The following is a 22614-nucleotide window of genomic DNA, read 5'->3' on the forward strand; positions in this document are numbered from 1 at the left end:
GGGATGGCACCAGGTAAGAGGAGGGCTGGGAAGGGAGGGTGCAGAGGGTGGGAGGCAGGTGGATGGATGGCCCTGCCGAGAAGGACCGGGAAAGCAGTCCCCATCGGCAGGAGGAGGGACGTGGGCATGGTGACTAAACTTTCTTGTAAAAGGGGGTGGAGAAAGGAAAGGGAGGGACAAGAAGAGGGAAAAAAAAAAACCTGCATGTCAAGTCTGAGGAAATGCTGTGGGAACTACAGCCAGGCGCTTTTTTTTTTTTTTTTTTTTTTTTTTTTTTCTCTCTTCTTCTTCTCTCTTCTCCCCTCGTGTAGCTGAGAGGAAGGAAAGGAAGAAAGAGAAGTAGCTAGCTCAAATGTGCCTCGCTCTGCTGCCGGGGCGCGGGGGCTTGGCTGGAAGGATCTAGTTTCTCATCAGTGGCAGGAAAAGGAGCCACAGGAGGAGGCAGAGACGGACACCCAGACATGCCCGTCCCGTCAGGCTGCTGGCTCCTTCTCCTCTGCCTCACTGCCGCTGGCAAACAGGTAAGGCTGCGCTGCCAGGGCTGAGCTGGAGGAGGGGGAAGGTGGGTGTCGCATCTCACCCGGGGAGGTTTGTTTCTTCGCCTGTGGCTCGGAGGAGGCACCGAAGTTGGAGCCCGTGGCATCTTGCACCGCCAGCACTGGCAGAGCCGGGTTTAGCAGAACAGCTTTGCCTGCTTTTTTCTTCCTCTGGTTGTTTGGTTTTTGTTTTGTTTTTCCCCTGCAACTCGCCCTGTCTCACAAGCTTCTCTCACTTCTTTAAAATCAAAATAGCCCAAACTCCAAAGGAAGCCAGAGGATCTGCAGGGAAAACAGCCTGCTCCTGCCCAGGGCAGGGTGTGAGAAACCAGAAAATATTTGCAGTGAGGTTGTTGAGGCATATAATTTGCATGTAGAGTAAAAATAAGGCAGACTCCACCCTACTGAAGAGATTTATTCAAGAGAGCGTGAGCACACTTGTCCCTCAGACATGGGACGAGCATGTATGGCCTTCACAGCGCAGCTACAGCTTTTAGGCCTCCCCAGAGGGGTGCAGCCCCCCTCACGCTGACCACTCCACCATCCCGAATGTAGGCAACCTACAAGAGCGGCCCCAGGAGGTGGGACAGTGTTGTGGCCCCAGGTCCATGGGTGGAGGACTGAGGCCCAGACTGGCTACGTGACTCGTTTGGAGGTTCACGTGCTGCTCATGACAGAGCCGAGAACCAAACCCCATTCGCAGGTCAGCTGCCCCCAAAGGGCAGCCCTTTCGTCTCAGGGGAAAGATCTGAGCAAGGTTTGGCTCTGCGGTTGTTTGCAAACAGAGCATGCTCTTTTTGCAGCTTCATGCAATGCCAGGTGGCTAATGGTCAGCATGTTTTATGGTTGGGATCATTGCTGATCTTCCCCTGTTTTCAGAAGGATGACTTTCTACAGACAGCTCTTGCTGAGCCTTGTGAACATCAGGTTTCCTCCAGTGGTTTAAATTTGCAGAATCTTGCTTTGCTTTTTATAATTATACAGCTTAAAAATTATTCCTCTCCCTTCAGGTTATTTAGACCCTTCTAGACTGGCAGGCTGTTTGCAAATCCCATGCTACAGGCACTTTATTTCCTCCATTAATCAATGTTTGGCAGCCTAGCTACCATTTGTATTTCTTTCATTTCAACTTCTAGTATTTCTCTGTGTCATTATTCTTGATTAGTTGTGTCATTTGAAGTGCTTCCCTCAAAGTAGGGCTATAACTGGGCCATGGCTGGGTTCCCTGAGAGCAAGGTGCAGCTTCAAGGAAAAAAAAAAGATAAAACAAAACAAAAAACCCTCTGCTGTCTACAGCTTACAATTTAATGTCTGACCGCATAGTCCTTGAGAGCCTTTCCTCTGGATCCCTGGTCCTAAATATGCTGCCTAAAACCACACAGGCCTTTTTTCCCCGCTAAAATGTATGTTTCATTCTTGTCCACCCTCACTCCTTAGGCTTCTCTTAAATTGCTGCTTTCCAGGTGTCCTCCATATGTATATGAATGAGCCCACGTATTTCAAATGTAATGTTTAACCTTAGCTTTCAGGTGCTTTGTTCCATTCATCAGTATCCTCTGTATCTGTCTTTTGTCTTCTGCCCTGGTGTTCAGGACTGTGATCAATGCCGCATGATGAGCAGATCTCAGTGTTCTTTGTACCTTTGCTTTAGCTCACTAACCATTACATATTTGCTTCCTTCTGGTGCCTTTTGGGTTTGGGGCAGTTGTTCCCTTTGGAATCTCCTCATTGCCTGGAACCTGCTGAACTCTTGACCAAACCTTGGAAATTCAGCTTTCCAGGCTATAGCTCCCAGCATGTTTTGGGTACCCTGATGTAGGAGCCAGGAGGAGCTCCTCATTATTTCTCACCTCTCGATTCATAGCCTTTCAGAGGATGCAAAACAGGGAACTTGGGAGTTATTTGGGGCTGATGTGTAAAGTCTTTCCACTGCATTCAACATGTGCTTAATTCTGAGTCTGTAAGTGGTTGAACAGGGTGCAACTTTCCATAGCCAATGCTTTGGACAAGTAGCAGTACAAAATATAGTAGGGGGCCTCCAGGAAAGCTGTAGTGTAAATTTACATAGGATAAACCATACGTTGTCAAAAAGCCCCTTAATCTAATATCCTGTCTGCAACAGTGAGCAGGACCTGCAAGTCAAGAATGTGAAAGCAAGGCAAGCCTGGAGAGATGCTGCTCCCAGCCAGCCTTTCAGGTTCTCCTTTGCTTGACTGATTTGAGCAGTGGTTTCTTTATAAGAGTGCTGGTTTGTGATGGAAGAAATTGTGAGAATAAGTGAGCTAGGGCTGAAGTTTGTCTAAGGCACTTGTGTTAGTTTAGAGTCGGTAATATGGTCGGGTAGTGGTAGGGCAGTGATACTTGCAGTGTATTTCCTGCAAAGAATGAAAAACACTTGGAAATGTAAGTTAATGAGTAGTCATAATTCTGCTGAGAATAGACATGATCACCATCATCATTTTCACCAAAGAGGAAACAGGAACAGAGAATTCGTGACTTGCTCTAGGTCACACACCGAGCATGGAGCAGAACTGCTGGAAGCAGACCTCAGCCCTCCTTGTCTTGTGCTTCAGCCACAAGATGATCTTTCCGAGTGATTTGTTGTGGGTGCCTGTCAGAGGACATGGTATTTTGCTTTCTGAGGTGTGATCTGCTCAGCTTCTTTGTACAGAATAGTCACATCCCATTTCTTGCTTAACGCCGGTGAAGAGCATACATGTTTCTGTCAGTTGGGAGTTAAAGCCTGTGAGAATGTGCATTTGCAAATATGCAATAAACCAGTTGCCTGGTTTAACGCCAAGGACTCTTCTTCCCTTCTGTGGCAATAGGATGGGTTCTTCCACTACTCCGTAATATTTACTTTATAGTGAAACTTTGCTCACTGCAAGCATGTGGAATTATTTGTAATACAGAGAAATTTTGGCCAAAGTAATAGATTATCTTTTAACTTCCTAAAATACAGAGTCTTCATAATGAGAGGGGATAAAAGAGCATAAAACCGTTCATGCTGTGTTACATTATGGGCTCTCCTGGTCCAGTATTCCTGCTCTGATCAGGGCCAAAGGAATTACTCGGTAGAGCAAAACTTGTGCAATATCTAATCTAAACTCCTATATTTATTCTGTTGTTAACAGCATGGGTTTCAAAGTTACTATAACTCAATTAGTTCACTTGTCAAAATGCCCTTGCAGGAATGGTTTCTGCAAGGGAAATTGGAAGAGTTTTTCATTGCTTTTCAGCTTCCCACAGAACATGTGAAAAATCTTATAGCACCTCATATAAAAGGAATATAATGCACATAAAACTAAACCAATCCACAATTTGAGAAACCTCTGCTGCTTCTCTTTTCACGTTAAGCATCATCCTCCTGATCTAATTTCTTCTTTCCCACAAACGGGACCAAAACAAACCTTTACCACATTTCACAAGTCAGTAGAATTCAAAGCTTATCAGCCATCTCGAGGGTACTGACCGACGTCATTTATGGCACAAGGCTTTCTTCATACTGTGCCAGAAGAAAATAAATGCAGGTCAAGCAGAAGAGAGTAAGTGTGGCCCTAAGGATCTGTTTGTTGCCTGTTACTCACGTCCTAAGCACCCTCAGAAAAGTGGGGTGTAATTTGACCGCTTTGCAAGAACCAGTGTAGACGGTAAAAGGGATGTGTGCATAACTGCAGTGTAGAAAATTATTAAACCCTCAAAGTGGTGCCCTGTGGCATTTATACCTTAGCGCTATTTGAGTCACTTCGCTATGTTTATCCATCTGTCCCTTGGAGTTCAAGTGATGGAAGGACCCTGCTCTACTAGGTACAGGCCCAGACACAACGAAAAGGTAACCTCTGTTGTAAGGCTGTCCTCCTCCTGCTCCTCCCTGCCATCTTCCTCTCTGTATGACTGGGTCTTCAGGAGGTGCTTGTGGCGACCAGAGCCAGGAGGGTTCCTGCCACCACGTGCTGTGACCACAGAACTCAGACCTCCTTCCATCCCGCACCCCGTGCTGCGAGGGGCCGCTCTGCAGTGCGAAGGCTGCTGGACACTTGGAGGAGGTGGTTGCTTCAGATGCTGGATTAGCTTACTGGAGGCAGGCAGTGGGGAGAAGAGGGAAACAGAGATGGCTGCTTCACCATGTTCTCAGCTGCAGCCATGCTCCTTGCTCAGGCTGCCCCTTCCTTTCAATGGAAACTCAACTTGCCAGGCGGCACTGGCTTCTGCTGCAGCTGCTCACCCTCCGGTTCAAGGATGGATTGGTTGGTGTTGCCTGCACGGAGAAGCAGCTGCTCTGAGAATGGTTCATTATTACCGACGGAAAGTGCAAAGGCAAATATTGGTGTGTTATAAATGCAATGTGAAAATTAAGTGCTGTTTAACCAGGTTGCACTATGGACTTGGGTAGGCCTCAGTCTATACAACACAATAGCCTGCCTGCAAGAACTTGCCCCTTTTTATGACTTACTCTTCTTTGAAAATGGTCCAGAGTTCACGTACTAGAAGAAAGACTGTTGTTGGACCTCCACGAACAGCAATGGCTGAAAGTTGCAGGGTGGGCTGCAGGAGGCAATCCTGCTCTGCAGGCTGCGCTGGCACCCAGAGCAGTCTGCTGTTGTGTCTGCTCCACGGCAGCAGCGTTTGGTGTGACGCTTCAGCTCTGGGGAAATGCAAGTTTCCTGATTTTCATTTGTTCGTGTGTCACCACAGCATGCAATCATATTTGTGATGTGGTGCCTTGCGGAGGGCTCAGCACCGCACCAGAGGAGCAGCACTGACTTACGCCTGGCACTCCAGGACATCCTGGTTTTTGTCCCATACCTATGCAGCCACCTCAGTTGCTCTTCACAGTGCTTCCCGTGGTTACCTGTTTTGTTTGTCTTTTCAGGGCGTGAGTCCTCTAGGCCAAGGGCTTGGCTTTCTTTGGTGTTTGTACAGCGCTTAGGATGTCATGGCTGCAAACAAAGCCAAAGAGTCATTAATCACCACAGGATAGAGCCTCATCCATTTCCCACCAACATCACGGGGAGGTCTGCCCATGCGGGCCCAAGGAAGGGAGCAGATACATCCCCCTGGCCAGCTACCGTCGCACAGGCTGCAGCATCCAACCCTCGCCCTTATTCTCTGGGTCCTTTTCCGCCCACGACCCCACCAGCATCCCTGTGGCAGAGTCACGTTCCCCGCACTGCTTGGCTAAATGCGTCTGTGGTGGCTCCCTGCCTCTTCCCTGCGATGTTCCCGAAGGAGAGGCTGGAGCAGGGGCTGTGGCAGAGGATGGCAGCACAATGGGCAGACAGAGAGCTGAGACCCGGAGCTGCCTCTTGGCTCTGCAGAATCCGCTGGCTGCTCCCCTCTTAAAATCTAGATAAAAGAGACCAGGAAAGGCTGTGTTCAGTAAAAAAGCCAAGCTGGCCGGTTTAATCCACCCTGCAAGAGCCAATTAGCCAAGGAGGGAAAAAAAAAAAATGAGGTCATTCACCCTCACCACTTTGTGGCTACTCCAAAAGAAAAAAAAAGTATATAGAATCTGTTCAAGAATGACAAAGAACAACATTTGTGACTACAGATGGGTGCAGAATATATTTAGTCAGTGGTCAAAGTGGAGGGAAGAGAAAAAAAATCTTGTGTGGAAAAAAAAATACTGTGAAGTTTTGTTAGGCAACCCATTAATCTGGAATACAGATAGGGAAAAATGTGCTACTAGGTTCATATGAAGTCCTAAAAATTGCTTATGTAGCACGCAAGGGAATCTATTTTGAGCATGTTATTTTGCCATGGCAAATAGTTTTGCCTTATGAGCATCATGTTCTTCAGTAACTTTTCATTGTTCGGTAGCAAGGATGAGAAGATTCCTTAAATCTGTTCTCACAGGAAAAAAAATCCACCCCTGCAGTACCACGTGTAGTAAAACAGGCTGCTTACAGAAACAAGCCAAAGCCCATTCAAATCAGGGAGGAATAGTTACACCGACTTGACTGGCCCATGGTCCCCAGCAGAGCTGATTCCTTGTGATGACACCTAAAGAGTAAATGAACCAATTCTCAGCCTAGTCCTGAGACCTTTAATGACGGCAGCAATTCCTTCGTGATGGAGAAGGTGCAGATCCAGTCATGCAATTCTTACAACTCACACAGAATGTTCTGTGGGTGTTACATGCATCCCCTCTTATATGGCCATCATCCAAAGTAACAGCTACAGCCCTACCACTACCCTTCATATTTCTGCCTGCTGAATGTTCAGCATTTGTTCCATGTGCAATGTTAAAACCCAGGAGAAGAAGCCAAAGCAGAGCATGAGGCGGTAAAAGCAGGCTTCCCCTCTTACTCTACAGGCTTTCTCATTCTTCCTGGCAGCTCAGCTAGGATTGCAGGATCTCACCTCACTCCATAAGAGATTAATACATTATGTTCCACTGTGATGGCATGCTGGAATGCAAGAGTACATAAACATACAGATTTTTAAGCGTAGAAAGTCCCCATTGAAATCCTAATCTCTCATGGTCATTTCTTCGTTAAGACTCTGCTTCGGTTGATGAAGCATAGAAAAATAATCTGCTGAACTAAAATGAAAGAGGAGCATGCTCCCCATAAATGATTGTGTCTTTAGTGCCTTTTTTATTATTATTAGTTTAATTAAGCATGAATGGATGTAGAGTTACTCATGGTGAGTCACTGAGAGTGTACCTGGAGCCGTGAGACTGCTAAACTTTCCTATGGAGTGCAGCTGTTGCACCTGTTTAATCTAGAAGAGATTTGCCTTTGCAGGCCTTTTCACAAGCATGTCTAGGTATTAGCTTTGGTAATCTCATTATTCTGCAGTTTTTATTTCTGCTTGTTATGGACTATTGTCTTGCTGTCAAGCCTTTTTGTTAAATGTTTTGGTTTGGTTAGCTTTTGGGTTTTTACTCTCTGATTCATCTTTAAAATATTCTACCTAGCAGCTGTTAGTCTTTGAATTGCTGTGGCAGTGAGGACATGTAGGTTAAAGCACGAGGTTTTGCACCAAACTGCAGGCAACATGCAGAGGCTACTGACCACCCAGTCAAAGAAAATGTTAGGTGTACCCTTCTGACTGTTGTATGAAGATGACTTAGTCTTTGAATGACAAACGCTGTGCACGTGATGGTGAGTTTTGAGTCCACAGAAGAAAGCTGGCTGAATTCACAGGTTTGGTTGGTAGCCATTCCAGCCCTGCCATCTATCACCTCCGTCATCTCCCATCTGATGTACCTGAGGTTCCTGCCTGCCTTACCCCCACCACCCCGCTGCAAGAGTGGTCAGTGCAGCACTTCTCCTTTGCGTAGTCTGACGGCTAGAAATAACTCTGGTGGGTTTGAGATTGATGAATGGTCCTTCCCGTTGGCGGAGCAGCACCAGTTGCTCAGGTGTTTGCCTTTTGCTGTGCGCTAAAACAGAGGGGTGAGGGGAATAGTCAGGATGGGGCTTTTACCGCCCTTTGCCTGCTTCCTGGCTGTAAGTTGCAGTTTTCTCCTGACCTCTTTATTATCGGTTTTATCCCTCATGTTCTTTCTGGCTTCTTTAGGTATTCAGGCTCTAGCAGGGTTTCAAGGACCTATTTTTAAGAGTGAAATAATATTTAGTTTTTAGCTGCTGCCATTTCCCGGCTATATTTTACCACGTGGTGGTAGTTCTGTGATGTGGTTTACTGGTCACTGGAAAGTTGACATCACCAAAAGCATTTCATTCACAATCTAAGATTTTCATGATGAATTACAGACCTGCAAGCGAATAACTGGAATTGCAAAGCTGTGACTTGTGTGCTGCCTTGATTGAATTTTTATCAACCATGGAGACTGTCTACGAAGGAACTGTTGCATTCGGCATCAATGCAATTATGATTAAGTCTTTAACATAAGACTCCTCTTTCCCCTTATAAACACACAATTGTAAAAATTTCCAGAGTCACTTGTTGTGCATGTTACTATTATGCACCTCAATAGAGTACCTGGCAATAGGGTACCTGGGCGCACCAGCCATGGAGCAGTGCCCATTGAGAGCCATATTCTCTTTTTATTCTTAAATAATTTTTTAGGCAAGCCTCTGAAACTGGCAACAAGCTGAAGAAATCTGGGTTTTGCTGACCCAAATCAGGTAGGAAGCTGGAAGGCTGTGGGCACACAATTGGTACCTGTGAGAGGAGAGGGAGTGGCTCATATTTGAAGGAGAAAAAGCAGCAGCTGATTGCAGAGGTTGGCCTAGCTGGATACCAGGGTGCTGTGCTTGCAAGGGCTACTTCAGATCAGGAAATGTTGGTCAAAGCTCAGTCCTCTTGGTGAAGGCAAATAAAGTCCAAAATCCACAGAAATATTATAGTTCTACAGCGGGCAGATCTAAGGACCTCAAAAGCAATTGATTTGAATAAACTGAGACTCCAAAGTATAAAGAACAAGTGGTGTGCAAGACAGAGACAGGTAGTTGTCTCTCCCACAGGTACTTTGGTTCTGTAATACTAAATAGAGAAAAAGAAGTGCTTTGCTCAGTGAAACGATGATAGATGACTTGAATACTCTCCAGAAACAACTACAGTGTCTTAACTTAAGGTGTCATCTTAAGACAGTTACCCCTTGACATGTCCCTTTACATCTCAATTTTTGCAAAACTAAGATCATTCCTAATGAACAATCCTCATTGAGGCCTCAGGTTTTTGTTCAGAAGTGACATGGGAAAAAGACTGTGGAAACCCCCGAGCTTGTTCTTCCAGATTTTTTCTTTTAAAGGAAAGAGACCCATGCAACTCTATCTTCTCTGAAATGTCTGTCTGAATATTCATCTGAGAAAGTAATTTTAGCATCCATGACACACAGCTTCTGCTGCCATCCGATTGCTCAATGGCACCAAGAATAAATATTTCCTTAAGCCTGAGGACAGGAATCTGAATGGTGCTGGTTCCCCCTTCAGAAGCACCTGTGTGTGTGTTTTTTCAAGGTCTGAGTAACACAGTGGTGCTTTGTAGCTCTGAGTCATTGCAGCTCTCCGACCCTACAAGCACAAGCACACTCTTGCTTAGCGTCCTTTTCAACAAATAGGCAAAAAAAAAAAAAAAAAAAAGCAGCTGAAAAGGCTGCCTGCAGCTCAACACCAAAACACAGTTCTGCAACCCTTGACATGAGTGTGCGTGTTTTTCCAAAGATGTCAACGGTGCTACTCATGTGCTTAAAGGTAAGCAGGTGTTGGTGTGCTTTATCGAACTGGATCCACCAAGCCTGCAGGAGGTTTGACTTTTTTTTCCCCTGGACTCTTCCCCTGTCACAGATACTTATTCTGAGGTAATGTTAATCAAGCAGGAAAGCTGACTGTTTTTTTAGGAACTGGTGCAAATCTGTGTGCTTTGCATGCTTTTAAAGTGACAAGTTAAATTTACACAGGATACCTAGAGCTCTCTGAAACAGTCATTTGCATGTGGTGGTGGGATTTAATGGGCAGCTTCATCAATAGTGAGACCATCAAAGTAATGACCAGGCTGGGTTTTGTCTTATTTAATCACTTCAGAGAAGGTTGATACCTTCTCATTCATCGAGGCCCCTTCTCTCTCTAGATAAGAGCTCAGTAATGTCCAAATCACTCTGACCCACAGGCCAGCACCCCATGAGAAGAAGGATGTTCCAGGGGTTACAGGGCAAATTTGAGACTTGGGAGACTTGGTTTGGTTTCCTGTCACCTCCGTAAAACCAGTTGGCCTCCGGGTGCGAGTTCCTCATCTGCAAATGAATTGCACTTCCCCGTCTCAGAAGGACACTGGCGGGAATGCGCTGGTGATGGCGAAGGTCAGGTCATGGTGCTGCCAGCAGCACGAGTGCTTCTCAGCCCCCAGGTGAAGCTGATGTACAGTTTGATAATGAGACACACACGGTCCCCTGGCAGAGGGTTAAACAAGGGATAACCTGACTTCAATGGGGCTGTGTTAGCAAGAGGGCCCGAGTTCAGCTCCCACCCTAACAAAACCCCAGGTTGCTTTTGTTTCCCTTCCTGTCCTCTCTCCCCCCAGCTTTCATGCTTGGCAGGTCCAGCCAGTCCTTACTGGGCCAAAACCCTCACCTTCGTGAGGAGGCTGGGCTCACGTGAGGGTTAGCATATGAATGCCAAGAGTTTTGTCTTTATGCTGCTGAGCATAAATCAAGGAGGGAGTATCGCAGTTCTGTGAATGCATTGGCTTGTGTGAAAAGGGGAAGGACACGGTCACAGGAGAGACTACTTATTGACATAGAGCATAGATTTATGCAGCTGTGAGTTGTATTGTAACAATAGTCCTCTTTATATGGTAAAGCATGGAGGTATGAAATGATTTTCAAAAAGTGGCCAAGCAGCTAGCCTCCTCCCATAGCCTTGGCACCAGGGGATTGCTGCTTCTCCTTAGGCTGAGTTGTGATTCTCAGAAATTATTCCAGACCCTTTAGCTAAATGCTTTTTAGCAGTTTTGCATATCCTTCCTTAAAAAGGATGACTTTGCCCTTGTTTGACACTTCAGTAATTTTTTAGTCTTTTCTTCTAAAGAGGAACTATCAAACTGGGGCAAACAAGGAAGAAGAGAACATTCTGTGACAAAAAGCGAGTGACTGGACCTGTTGTTGGTCTCCTTACTTTTGTTGCCATTTTGGATGGCTGGGAATAGGGAATCAGTCTCAAGACCTTCTTTCTGCTTGCTTGGTCCTGCAACGTCGCCTCAACCCCATGCTGGCCAGCTTAGTGTTTTAGCAGATGCTGCCTGAAGTACATTACAGAAAATGAGCTCCTTCGATTACAGGAGTGTTTTCAGCATTTCCCCTGGGACACTGAGCGGTGTCACTGTTCAGCTGCCAGGCTGGCCAGGCTTTCCATTTCCTAGATCGCCTCTCACCTCGCCAGCACTGATTGTTATCCTGGGAGGTGCTGCACAAATCCGTAATGCAATGTTTGTTCCAAAAAAACATATAATCTAATCACGAGAAAGGTACTGCTAATGAGTGCAAAGAAAGAGAGAAGGAAATATATGGTACAACAGAAGATTTCTTGCAAGACTGGACTCTTAATTTGACCTGGGATTGCTGTAATGATTAAAAAAAAATAGCTATAAGTGGTTTATACCCTGCAAAAGTACAGAAACTCAGGACCTCTGACTTGAGGTGTAGTTATTCTGTTCCAGACACAGCTAGCGCAGTTTTGATAAACACAAGTCATGCACCAACCTGTGGCTCAAACTCCAGGCCAAAAGGTGACGTTTTAAAGAAAAAGCTCAACCCTTTTGGTCATCTTTAAGTCACAAGACCCTTCCCAGCATTAGAAGAGAACAAGGTGCTTAAGGAAAAATGTTTCCTATTTAAAGAGACTGCTATTGTTGAAACTAGAAAAGGAGTGAAGAGGAGAAGTAAAGACTTGGAGGAAACAAGGGGAGAACACTAAGTAGGGGAATGGAAACCAGCATCAGTAGGCACAGGGCTGTCATATGCTATTAGATGGCAAAAGCTCCCTTTAACCAGCAGCAGAAGCTTTATTGCAGCTTTTTCCAAGTAAATGAGATTTTTAACAACTGTATCCAATAATGAGGGCTTCCTTGCTATGGGCCAGATTTTGGATCTTCTTATCTATTGCAAGATCAACAACTGGTTGTAAGGTGTTGAGTTGCTTGGAGGACAACTGCTGGGAGACTCCTGGGCAGCCAAAGCAGGGTCAGCGAGGGGCTGGGCACGGTGCTTGGCTGGCCAGGATCCCCAGCATGAGCCATGCCCCAAAGCCTGGTCAAGGGAGCCGCGTGTGCTGGGCTGCAGGTAGGACCACCGTGTGTGCAGGCAGCTGAGAGGGGATGCAAAGGCCCATAAGAGCTAGAGGCAACGCTCCTATCTGCTTTGCAGGTGCCCTCTCATGGAACTGCTTCAGGTGGTTGGGGGAGCTGGCTTCTGTTGACTGTTGCCTTAATTGTATCACCTCTCTGGATGGCTGCCTCAGTTCCATGAGACCATCTCTGGCAGGACATGGTGGGAGCCATAAAAAGCTGCAAAATTCAAGTCCAGTATTTTCTGAGGCTAGCCAGGAGTATTGTGTATCCCAGTGGGAAGCTGGGAACTTCTTCTTTTTCAGGAGTATAAATCATTCACCTTACTTGTTTGCTTAATACTATACATTAAAACTGTCAGTTGCTCAGTCTTGGTCTGAGGTCATATCTGTGGAAGAGACTACAGAAGTATCTCTATGCCAATTTTTTTCTTTACATTTGTTTTAGTCATAGGTTTCAAATAATGGAGTACTGTAAGAAAAGGTTGTACAGCAGGCCAAAAGTTCATGACAAATTACAAGATTGTGTTATTTATTTATTACCTGGCTCTATTACAAGTCCCTGTGTGTACAGCATCAAGTACATGTTCTTAGCATGTCTACAAAGCTCCTTTGAAGTCATAAATGTTGGGTAATTTTTACTGCTTAGCTATTCAAATTGCTATACAGAAGAAAAGTTTCCTCCTCTCTGCCAATGCTGTGACTAGGTAGGTCTGAAGCTCTCCAGTTATATCGGTTCTCATGTCCTCTCTCTCCTTCTCTGGCCCAGTTGTCACTACAAATCACTCCACCGTGTGAAAGCGAACAACACTATGAATACTCTGGACGGTGCTGCACAAAGTGTGAGCCAGGTATGTGGGCACTGGGCTGTACCAGCTTCATAACTGAAAAGCTCATTAGAAACAGTTCTGTGGGTCAGTAAGACAGCTTGCTCTTGTAACTCTGCTGATCTGTTGGCACATACCCTCGCAGGTGCATGATTTCAGGCTTACGAGTGCCTCCTAGTGCAGGAGTGGTCCTGCTGACCTCAGCAAAAGCCTTGGCAGCTGTTTCATTGGGATAGCATTTAACCACTGTGGGAGACAGAAAGCGGCCTGATTCTCATGTGGGTAGATAGGACTGCTCCCAGGCCATAAGCTTCATGGATGTTTCAGTGCCACACTGAACGGGGGCCAGACTGAGCAATCAAAAAGGTGGCAGGCAGAAATGATTGTCCACAGCAGTACAGCAGTGTTAGCCCAACCTGTCGTTTTCCCTAAGCTCCTTAGACAGCTTGTGTGCAGCTTTCAAATAACCTACTTGTCCTTCTCTCATTCACAGGAAAGTATATGTTGGCTAGATGCACTGGTAGTTCTGATAGCGTGTGCCAGCCGTGTGGCCCAAATGAGTATATGGATGTCTGGAATGAAGAAGATAAATGTTTACTACATAAAATATGTGATCAAGGTGAGCTGTTCATACTGAAGAGCCTTTTAATCCAAATTAGCGAAGCACAAAGATAGGAAAGTGGATCTAGGTGTTCAGGTACCTGACACTGGAGGCTGGGCTTGCAGAAGAGCCTGGTGGAGAGGGAGGTCCCCAGACAGCAGAGTTTCTGTGCTGTGAGACCATAGTCTCCATGCAGCTGATAATGATTATCTTCACTGGGGCCATTCAATCCTGTGAGTTGGACCTTAAAGGTTGTCCTTTTGCCCAGCATACTGTGCATTCACTTCCCCTAAGACATTTGTCTCACCCTTGCAAAAGCTTGACAAGGAAAAGTACAGCAGCTACAAGGAGAAGTATTGCTCAGGCATGCCATCAGTGAGGAGCCCCGTGCTGATCAAGAGTCTCCCATGCTTCTTGAAAGATAACATTTCCTCTAACATGAATGGTTTTGCATCTGGCATTCGAGCAAAGCAAATAGGTAGATCAGGAGGCTCATAACCTTGAAGCTTATTATTAGAGAGATTTTTACTCCCATCTGCTTTCTCTTTTAGGGAAAGCTTTGAGAGAAGTGAACCCAGGGAACAGCACATTCCAGCGGCAGTGTGCTTGTACGATGGGCTACCACTGGAATGAAGACTGCGACTGCTGTCAGCGAAATTCCATATGTGCTCCAGGATTCGGAGTCCAGCATCCTGGTAAGATACAGAAAGCGGACGTTATCATTACTACAGCGTATAATCTTCCTGGACTACTTGCATTTTGAAGGCATCTACCTCTGTAGTTTAAATAGTATCTTGAATCAAGTGACTTTTGCAAGATATCACGTGGACATGGCAATAGTCGCAAGGTGTTCAGTTCATTTCTAATGTTTGCTGAGGTGTCTGACTGTGAGTCACTGGGTCATGCATTGCTCCAGTATTTGGACAAGCAGTCCAGTGGGGATTGTTCCTCATGTCTGATTTGAAATAGGTTTTTGTCCTGTGACTTTGCTTTGCCATTTTATAATACTATAAGCAAGTTAAAAGTGATAACACCTTTCAAGTAGCACAAATATTCTGCTTTAGATGACTTGTAATGCCAAGATTTATTACAGACATTTAGTTTAGTCTTAAGTCTGATTGAAAACAAAATACAGGTGTTCTGTGGGTGGAAAATAGACAGTCAAGTTCAGAGTTGTAATGAACACCGGGAACAGCTGTGCCAAGCATGAGGAACCCCAAAAAAGCAGCACATAATAGAGTAATAGAGGATGAAATGCTACATGGGCCTGGAGCACAGTGGTGCTGGTTTTTCTCCAGTCTAGCAAATCCTGATACAGCATTTTGTTTACTGTGGCTTCATAGAAGTAACAATACCAGTTAGCGTCGCTGTCTATGGCATAGCATCGACACAAGGAAGTTAATGGAAGGGGAAGGATATAATAGCTGTGTGTTATTTTACGATAACTACAAATGGCTCCTGGTCATTTCTCATTTTGATCATGTAAAGAAGTGCTCAGGTGAGACTAGCATACTTTTTTTTTGCTTACATGTGACTGTCATTGCTACTCTAATATAATCTAAGATCCTCCTCTCTTCAGGGAAGCTTTCAAGGGGATTGGGGGCGGGGGGGGGGATGGAGCAGGGGGATGGGAACCATAGTCACCTTCCCCTCACCTGAAAGGAACCCAGCTATGAAGTTTTTCTTCCTTTACTACACAGTGCAACAAGACAAGGACACAATGTGTATACCATGTGCCAGAGGTTACTTCTCAAAGGTTGCTTCATCTACGGACGGGTGTAAATCCTGGACCAAGTAAGTCCCTGTGTCTTGCTTGTAAAAGGACCATGACAGCCAGAAGGCAGGGAAAAGCTTGGTTAAAAGCATTTTTCAGTGGGGTTTTTCAGGCTGTCTGTAGAGAGCGCACAGAGCATCTCTGTTGGCTGTGCAGCCATAAAAGCATTCTCACCCTGAAACTTGAAGTCTCCTTGCGGGGGAGCAAGAGAGAGCAGTAACAACAGAACTGCTGAGCTGAGACAACTGAAAATAAAGAATGTATCTGAGGTCTTTGAGGGTGGAGAAATGCACGTTACTACAAAGTACTACTCTGCACAAGTCTAGGAGCTACAGCAAAGTTCCTCTTTGAGAACCTAGCCTTTTTGTCTTTCTTTTTTAGCTGTACAGCTCTAGGGATGGCAGAAATCATGCCTGGGACTGACAAGTCAGATGCAGTTTGTGCAGAACGGAAGATGCCTGAGCCATCGGAAGACGGTATGTGTCCGTATACAGATTATCTGTTAGAAAGTAGCGGGGAGGAGGCGGGATGTGTTACTAGGGTTTTTGGCTGGCTTAACTCCATTCCTGTTGTGGGTGACTCTAGGGGAAACAGCTGTAGACCAAGCAACACTCTTGGAAAATCCCACCTTTAAAGATTACTTTAAGCCTGGTGGCTCTACAGCCCATGTCTGCTACTCAGCAGAGCTTTACACCTCACACTGAAACTGCATGGCAAGCAGCATTGCTGTTATACCCATGACCTCCATCACATTTACAGTTCTTTCATTTTTTCAGCCTGCTGATTTCCACACACGCATTATCTGTGTAAAGGCTAGCAGCTTTTCTCCGTGCTTATTTTACAGCAATGGATACAGTCTCAGCTGAATGTAGCTCTCCCTTCTTGCCCACTGCCCATTTCCTTCTCCAATGTGGATATGGTACCAGGGAGGCTGCTTGCCTGGCATGCAGTGATCCTTCATAACCTGAGATAAAGGACAAATTTTGCCAGCTGAATTCTATAGTGTCCATGAGATGTATGTCCTCCATCCCCTGAGGAAGAGCAAGCACAGCCCGTGGGCTGCTGGCAGCTTGCAAGGGGACTTTCAGAGAAGCATGACTGGATCACAACTCTCTGACACCAAGATTTTTATGGAGATGTCTCGGCACCAGGTACCTTCAGTAAGGCTGTTTGTTGCAGAACTACATGAGTGCTAGAGCTTTTGTCCTTATTAGAGAAACTGAAAATAAAATAGGAAGGAAAAAACCCCTCTCCTGTGGAAATGCAGGCAAAATGAGCAAGTACTGCCGAGTACAAGCTGCATGTTGATGGCACCATCTTTTTTACATCCTGCAGGAACAAACAGGATCTTATATTTGTTGATTGTCATCTTGTTTTTTGTGGCACTAATTGGCATTGTCATCTTCATCATATACTACAAGAATAAGGGAAAAAAGCTGACAGGTACGTGATAGCTAATGATATTTGTGAATGTGACAACTGCATGGCGCTCTGTGCACTCTGATTTCATGGGTAACCACCAGGTTAAGAAACTCAGGAGTTATTTTGGAAGTTCTGTGCTATCCCTATATCTGTCCGTATAGATATGCTTTAACTAGCTCAAAGCCAGGCTTCAAATTCCTTTCCTCTAGGCAGGCAGCATATTACACTTATGCATAATGCACATTGCTTGGTATTCCCTGCAGCCCTGATGGCAGGCGATTGCCCTCAGGGTGGACGCAGTCGTTGTGTGGATGAAGTGGGGCAGGCACTGGGGGCTTTTATAGCAGCATGGCTGCTCTGCCCCAGGTGGTACAGCAGACCCCTGGGCCGAAGGGAAGCAGGGATGGACATAAGGGGCTTTCACCACCCTCTGCCTCCTTCCTCCCACTTTCCCTCCTCCCCTGAAACCTACATCTGGACTGTTAAAATATGATGTGCATTTGAAAACATGATGGAGGCAGTGTTTTCAGCTGAAGGCTGAAGTTCTGATGAGGTATAGAAGAAATACTAGAAGGAAATAGAATAAACAGTAAAAGTAGAAAAATAGAAAAATTCTAGCAAAGACATACTGGATAACAGTGGTGTACTGAATATATTATCAATACAATGGAAATACCTTCAGCAGTTACTCTACTCTGTGTTAAGACCTGGATCTCCTTGGTTAAGGACATACACATATTGTTCTTTTCATTTTTTATTTCCACCCCCTAAACATGGAAAGCTTTTTTCCTGGTGGTGTTTTTTTCATCATCTCCTTTCCCAAGCCCTAGCAATTTATGAAATGTTTTGGGAGCAGTGGAAGGGAAGACAGCAACCCTCTCTTGTAAAGTATATTTCAGCTTGTGTTTTAGAAATGGGCTGCCTCTGCCACACTAAACATGGGTTGTGCTAAATCTGGAATTCCTGGGATGGGCTGGAGGAAATGGTGACTCTCCTTGCAAACCAAATACTTATGATGCAAAGCAGGTTAGGGGTTAGAACAAAGCAGGTTAGAACAAATAATGTTCTTTATTTGACATTTCTATTGCCCTGCTGCTCTGCAGTGACAGTCCTTCATTGCCTTTGCGTGATAAATCCTGCTAACCAGAGCCCCAGAGGCTTGCAGGCTCAGGAGGAAGCTCTGCCTGCTGGGGGCGGGGGGGGTGGGACGGACACTGATGGTAAATGTGCAGACTCAACATCAGAGGAACAGAGTCATTGCTGGGAACTGGCAGTGGCTACATAGCTCATCTGTCTTGAGATATACAAAATCAGCTTAAGCTTCAAGTGTACATGAGAACAGAGCCCTACAAAATTTCCTGAAAGCATAAACAAAAAACAAGAATCCCTAACTCTGTTAAGTGGCAGTCTTTACCATAAAGCATTGTTGGACTTAAAGCTTTTTCTTGGGAGATACTCCGATCAAGTGAATTTCCCTATTAAGTACACTCTGATTAAGTTGAATACGCTGTATTTGAGCCTGCCATCCCATGGCTTACCCTCTTCTCTCCAGGCTCCTCACTCCTGGCTGAGAACGGCCTTTGGGCCATCCATGTGACTTCTCTTGAAATAGACCGTATGGCTGCAAGTGGGTCGGTATTGGGCCAGTCATAGCTTGATGTGACATATGACCAGGAGAGAAACCCCATTTGATGTGGAACACAGTTTAACCGTGGTCTATTTTAGGAGCTTGGAAACATTTGTTCCACAGAAATATATCCCTGTTCCAGTTACAATGAATCCTCAGCTAGACCGACGCTGGGACACTTGAACAGTCAGTAAAAACAGTCTCGCTGGTTTTTATTTAATATGATATTGCGGATTGTGAATGACTGTGGGTGTTTAGGTCTGTGGCTAACGTCAGTGCCTGCCATATGTTACAGCTACTCTTTTTGTTTTCCCTACAGCAGATCTACAGAACTGGGCTAACGAAGTATGCAGCCAAATAAAAGGAACAAAGGTAAAGTCAAAGACGCTAGTGTTTTCTCTTTGTTTTATGTTTTCTTTGTGGCATTCCTGACACCCCTCCTGAAGCAGTGTCCATGTTAATGTTTGGCTAGAAAACAAGTTTTGAGTTCCTCAAAAAATGCTCGCAGCTTTGGCTTTTTCAGTCTGGTTTTCTGTAAATGTGAGGCATATGAAATCACTGTTCTCAAATAGCTTCTGAACCTGCTCTCTGGTTTCAGCCAGTTTTAACAGCAGTAAAAGTTTCTGTGATGATTAAGTATTTATGAGGAGAAAGTTAAACATGAGCCCACTGGTTGCTGAACACCTGAGACTCTGCCTAGGAGAGCGCCTTTCTAAATCCTAAGAGCAGGAAAATCTTCAGTTGAGTTTGGACCTTTTTACATACCGGAGTGTTCACAGGGGGGAGAAACCTGGATTTGGGGTAATGCCAAGAATGCCAGACATGCAAGGCATTGAGCACAGAGCCATCAGCTAAAGAAACTGGCTGTGAGACACCTTAATTCTAGTGCTCGCACAAATCCTTCTCGTCCATTCGGATGTGAAAAAAGTACAACCTTACAAGAGGTTTTGCTCTGGAAGAACACCGGATCCTGTGCTTGAAACACTGAGGCAGGGGCACAGGTTCAAGTTCATGTGCACTGCCTCCTTCACACCATGGACAGGGACTGAGGTGTCCCAGCTGCATGCTCTCCCCACCACCCCATCTAGGAGCTCTGTCTAGCTTAGCTGTTGAAAGGCTCAAATTCTATTGCTACAAAAAAAACCACACCAAACCAACCCACCTCTTTGAACAGGCAGTTCCTCTTTTGTCTTATAATGCAACCTCCTGCATTGGCAGGTCCTCAGATCCTCCAGGACAGAGGAGTGAATCAACAGCAATTAGTGGCTGGCAGCATTTACATTCTCTCTTCTACCCTGGAAGATCTGAACAGACACTAGAAATTAAAGGTATCAGTTCCCAAATACCCATCTTCACAGCACAACTTGCATGAACTGAAGGGAACCCTGGAAGTATTTCCCAACCTTTTTTTTTTTGGAGCTACAACCAAAAATACAGCTTTACTTTGACAAGTACTGGCAATATGATATCATGGGCCTTTGCATTTGTTGTCCTAACATTTTCCAAGTTAAAGAAACCTTGCCTGTGTGACTTCTTGGTTTTTTTCTAGCTTGTTTTAGGCCCTCTGAATCAACCCAGTTTCTTTCTTTGATCATTAAATAAAGATTCTGCTCCCAGTAAGGCCTTCACGGATCAACAGCCCTTCAGACACACAGGGGGTTTCCAAACCCTTATAAGCAGTTAGGTAGGTCTTACTGATGGTCCATAAGAAACAGCAGAATCCAGCAACTCGTCTAGTTTTATTAACTCTTAAGTGCCTTCTTAAGAACTAGGAATAGTTGTCTCCCAAAATTAAATGTTATTGCTCCCCAAGTCACCAGATTTTTTTCTGAATGCCTGCTGAGCTCAGCATCACTGGCCACAGTTGAATGGAATTACACTTCAAGACTCAAATATAGCAGTGCTGCTCAATCTCAGCAGGTCCACACTGAGGAATAACTGAGATCTGCCTGTTCCTTCTTTGTCTAGAAAATAACCTTCTGCTCATCTATTTATTAAACAAGCTTTTATTTTGAATTTCTTTCAGGATCCCCCCAGAGATGCATTTGTTACCATGAACAACACGAATGCTGCTGTTCCCCAGACCTCTGAAGGCACAGGTCTCCTGGGCCCCACTGGCTCTCCTGCCCCTGGAAAGTCATGCTACACCAGTGGCCACGCTCCTTGTGGGAACGGGAGCCCCGGCACAGCACCGTGCGGGGTGGGAGGGAGCTTCCAAGAGTTCTCTGTGGTAACTGAGACTCATGATGACCATTTCCCACCAGTTCCCACAGAAGATGAATACATGGATAAGGATCTCAATACCGCTGATTATTTATCTTTACTGAGTCGGACTGCCAGTAAAACCGTGTCATCATTTTCAGAACCAATGGAGGCAGGGGAGAACGACAGCTTAAATCAGTACTTTTCAGGGATCGGGAGCACAGAGGACGTATCAGTCTCTCAAGGCTCTCACTCTTCCTCCAACATAGATGGGGCACACACTGCCACGGACAGACTTCTTCAGAAATCTTGTCAACATGCCCACAGTTGCCTGAAGGAAACGGGCAACAAAGACACAGATCGTTTTGCAACAAACTATGACTCAGAGAAGATCTGTGTGAGGTGTGGCGTTTCATACAGGGAATCTCCCAGAAAGTGGAGCAAACCCTGTTGTGCTGCGGCCAACAGTGCCTCCACCTCTCCAGAAACTGGATCCTATGCACAGTGCACCTGTGGCTTGAATTTTCTCTCTGCTGGTCAGAGCACTCTAACAAGCGATCATGGTATAGAAGATGCATCTTCGGATAGTACCAACATGAAGCACCAGAACACAAACAGAAGCACTTCAGGTACAAACAGAAGCACTTCAGGGACAAACAACAGCAGCACTTCAGACCTCCCTCCAGCATCTGGTAAGCCCATTTGGCTTCACCTGTACACAGTTGTATAGGATTATTCAGTGGGTCTGATTTAGGAGAAGGGGAGAAGAATAAAATTATGCCTTTTCACTTAACTGCCCTGAAGCTAATCTGAAAAATGAAACTGAAGTAGTAAGACCATTTGGTTTGTAGTGAATTCTGCAAATAGTATGAGCACTGTGAAGGACCGTTGTCCTGCCCTGATCTAGCCAGCAATGCAGAACCCATCTTCTGGCTGTCACTGCAGAGGCCAGGCAATTCTGTTAGTGAAGTATTTTGGTGATAGCAAGTGTGTGTATTGGAGAAAACTTAGAAGGAGGAGAGTATAGGGACCTAGAGGCTAAGTCAAGAAAGGATGCATAATGCTCAAACAGATGATATTCCATCCAGCAGTCTGCCGTTTCCATCCAGCTCATTTTTGCCATTAGGTTTAATTCCAGTTCCATTTACGTGGCGGCCAGTGAAACTCCATCTGGAGCTATAACCTGGTGGCCACAACTGGGTGTAAGAGATTATGTTCAAATTTCTGCTTTTAGCTCTTTCTCTTTGTTTTAATTTGCTAGGATATAAGCATTCACCTAAAAATAATTTTATACAGACATTGTTTCTTCATACACAAGTGTTTTGTCCCCTAAACACCTCTGAAACACTGTTGCCAATTTACTAATTGACTACCAATTTACTAATTGAGTAATTACATCAAAATTGTCAAATGAAAGCAGTGAAAAAAAAAATCACTGAAGCAAAACTAGCAGAAGGGAAGTTATGAGCCTTTTCTGGATGAAACCTTCTGCCCTCGGACTTTTTTTCAGTATAAAAGTCTGCAATCTGCCTGTCATGTGTTATTAGTCATTTTAGATTATAATCTCTTAAAGTCAGATGCTCTATTTTTATTTATGTCGACGCACTGCCAAGCGTAATGAGACCTTAGTTTTGACTGGGACATCTAAGTATTACTGTAATACACAGAGCAGTCATAAGAAGTTGCCCTCCTTTAAAACCATATTGTGCCTTAAAGTTTCTTACGGAGACATTCTTGTCAGTCTGCCAAAGCCCAAAAGCTACGCTTTTGAAGGCCCTTCCTCTCCCAACATGCATGCCATGTGGGAATCCAAAAGTGTGTAGCATTCATCTTTCTAAGACCAGATACTCTTTCTGCTGCTTCAGTTTCCTGAAA

The 22614-nt window shown here is 45.1% G+C and overlaps 1 protein-coding gene across 1 annotated transcript in view; it reads left to right on the forward strand.

Moving 5' to 3' along the window:
* Positions 1–22614, forward strand: part of TNFRSF11A (TNF receptor superfamily member 11a) — a 28904-nt gene continuing 6290 nt past the window's right edge. The window contains exons 1-9 of the mRNA XM_074826805.1: positions 1–521; positions 13056–13137; positions 13607–13732; positions 14266–14409; positions 15415–15508; positions 15870–15964; positions 16824–16931; positions 18857–18909; positions 20564–21431. Coding sequence (XP_074682906.1) covers positions 462–521; positions 13056–13137; positions 13607–13732; positions 14266–14409; positions 15415–15508; positions 15870–15964; positions 16824–16931; positions 18857–18909; positions 20564–21431 — 1630 coding nt within the window. The 5' untranslated portion in view covers positions 1–461. The remainder of the gene's footprint in view (positions 522–13055; positions 13138–13606; positions 13733–14265; positions 14410–15414; positions 15509–15869; positions 15965–16823; positions 16932–18856; positions 18910–20563; positions 21432–22614) is intronic.

This window comes from Strix aluco, chromosome 1, assembly GCF_031877795.1.
Source record: "Strix aluco isolate bStrAlu1 chromosome 1, bStrAlu1.hap1, whole genome shotgun sequence".
NCBI lineage: Eukaryota > Metazoa > Chordata > Aves > Strigiformes > Strigidae > Strix > Strix aluco.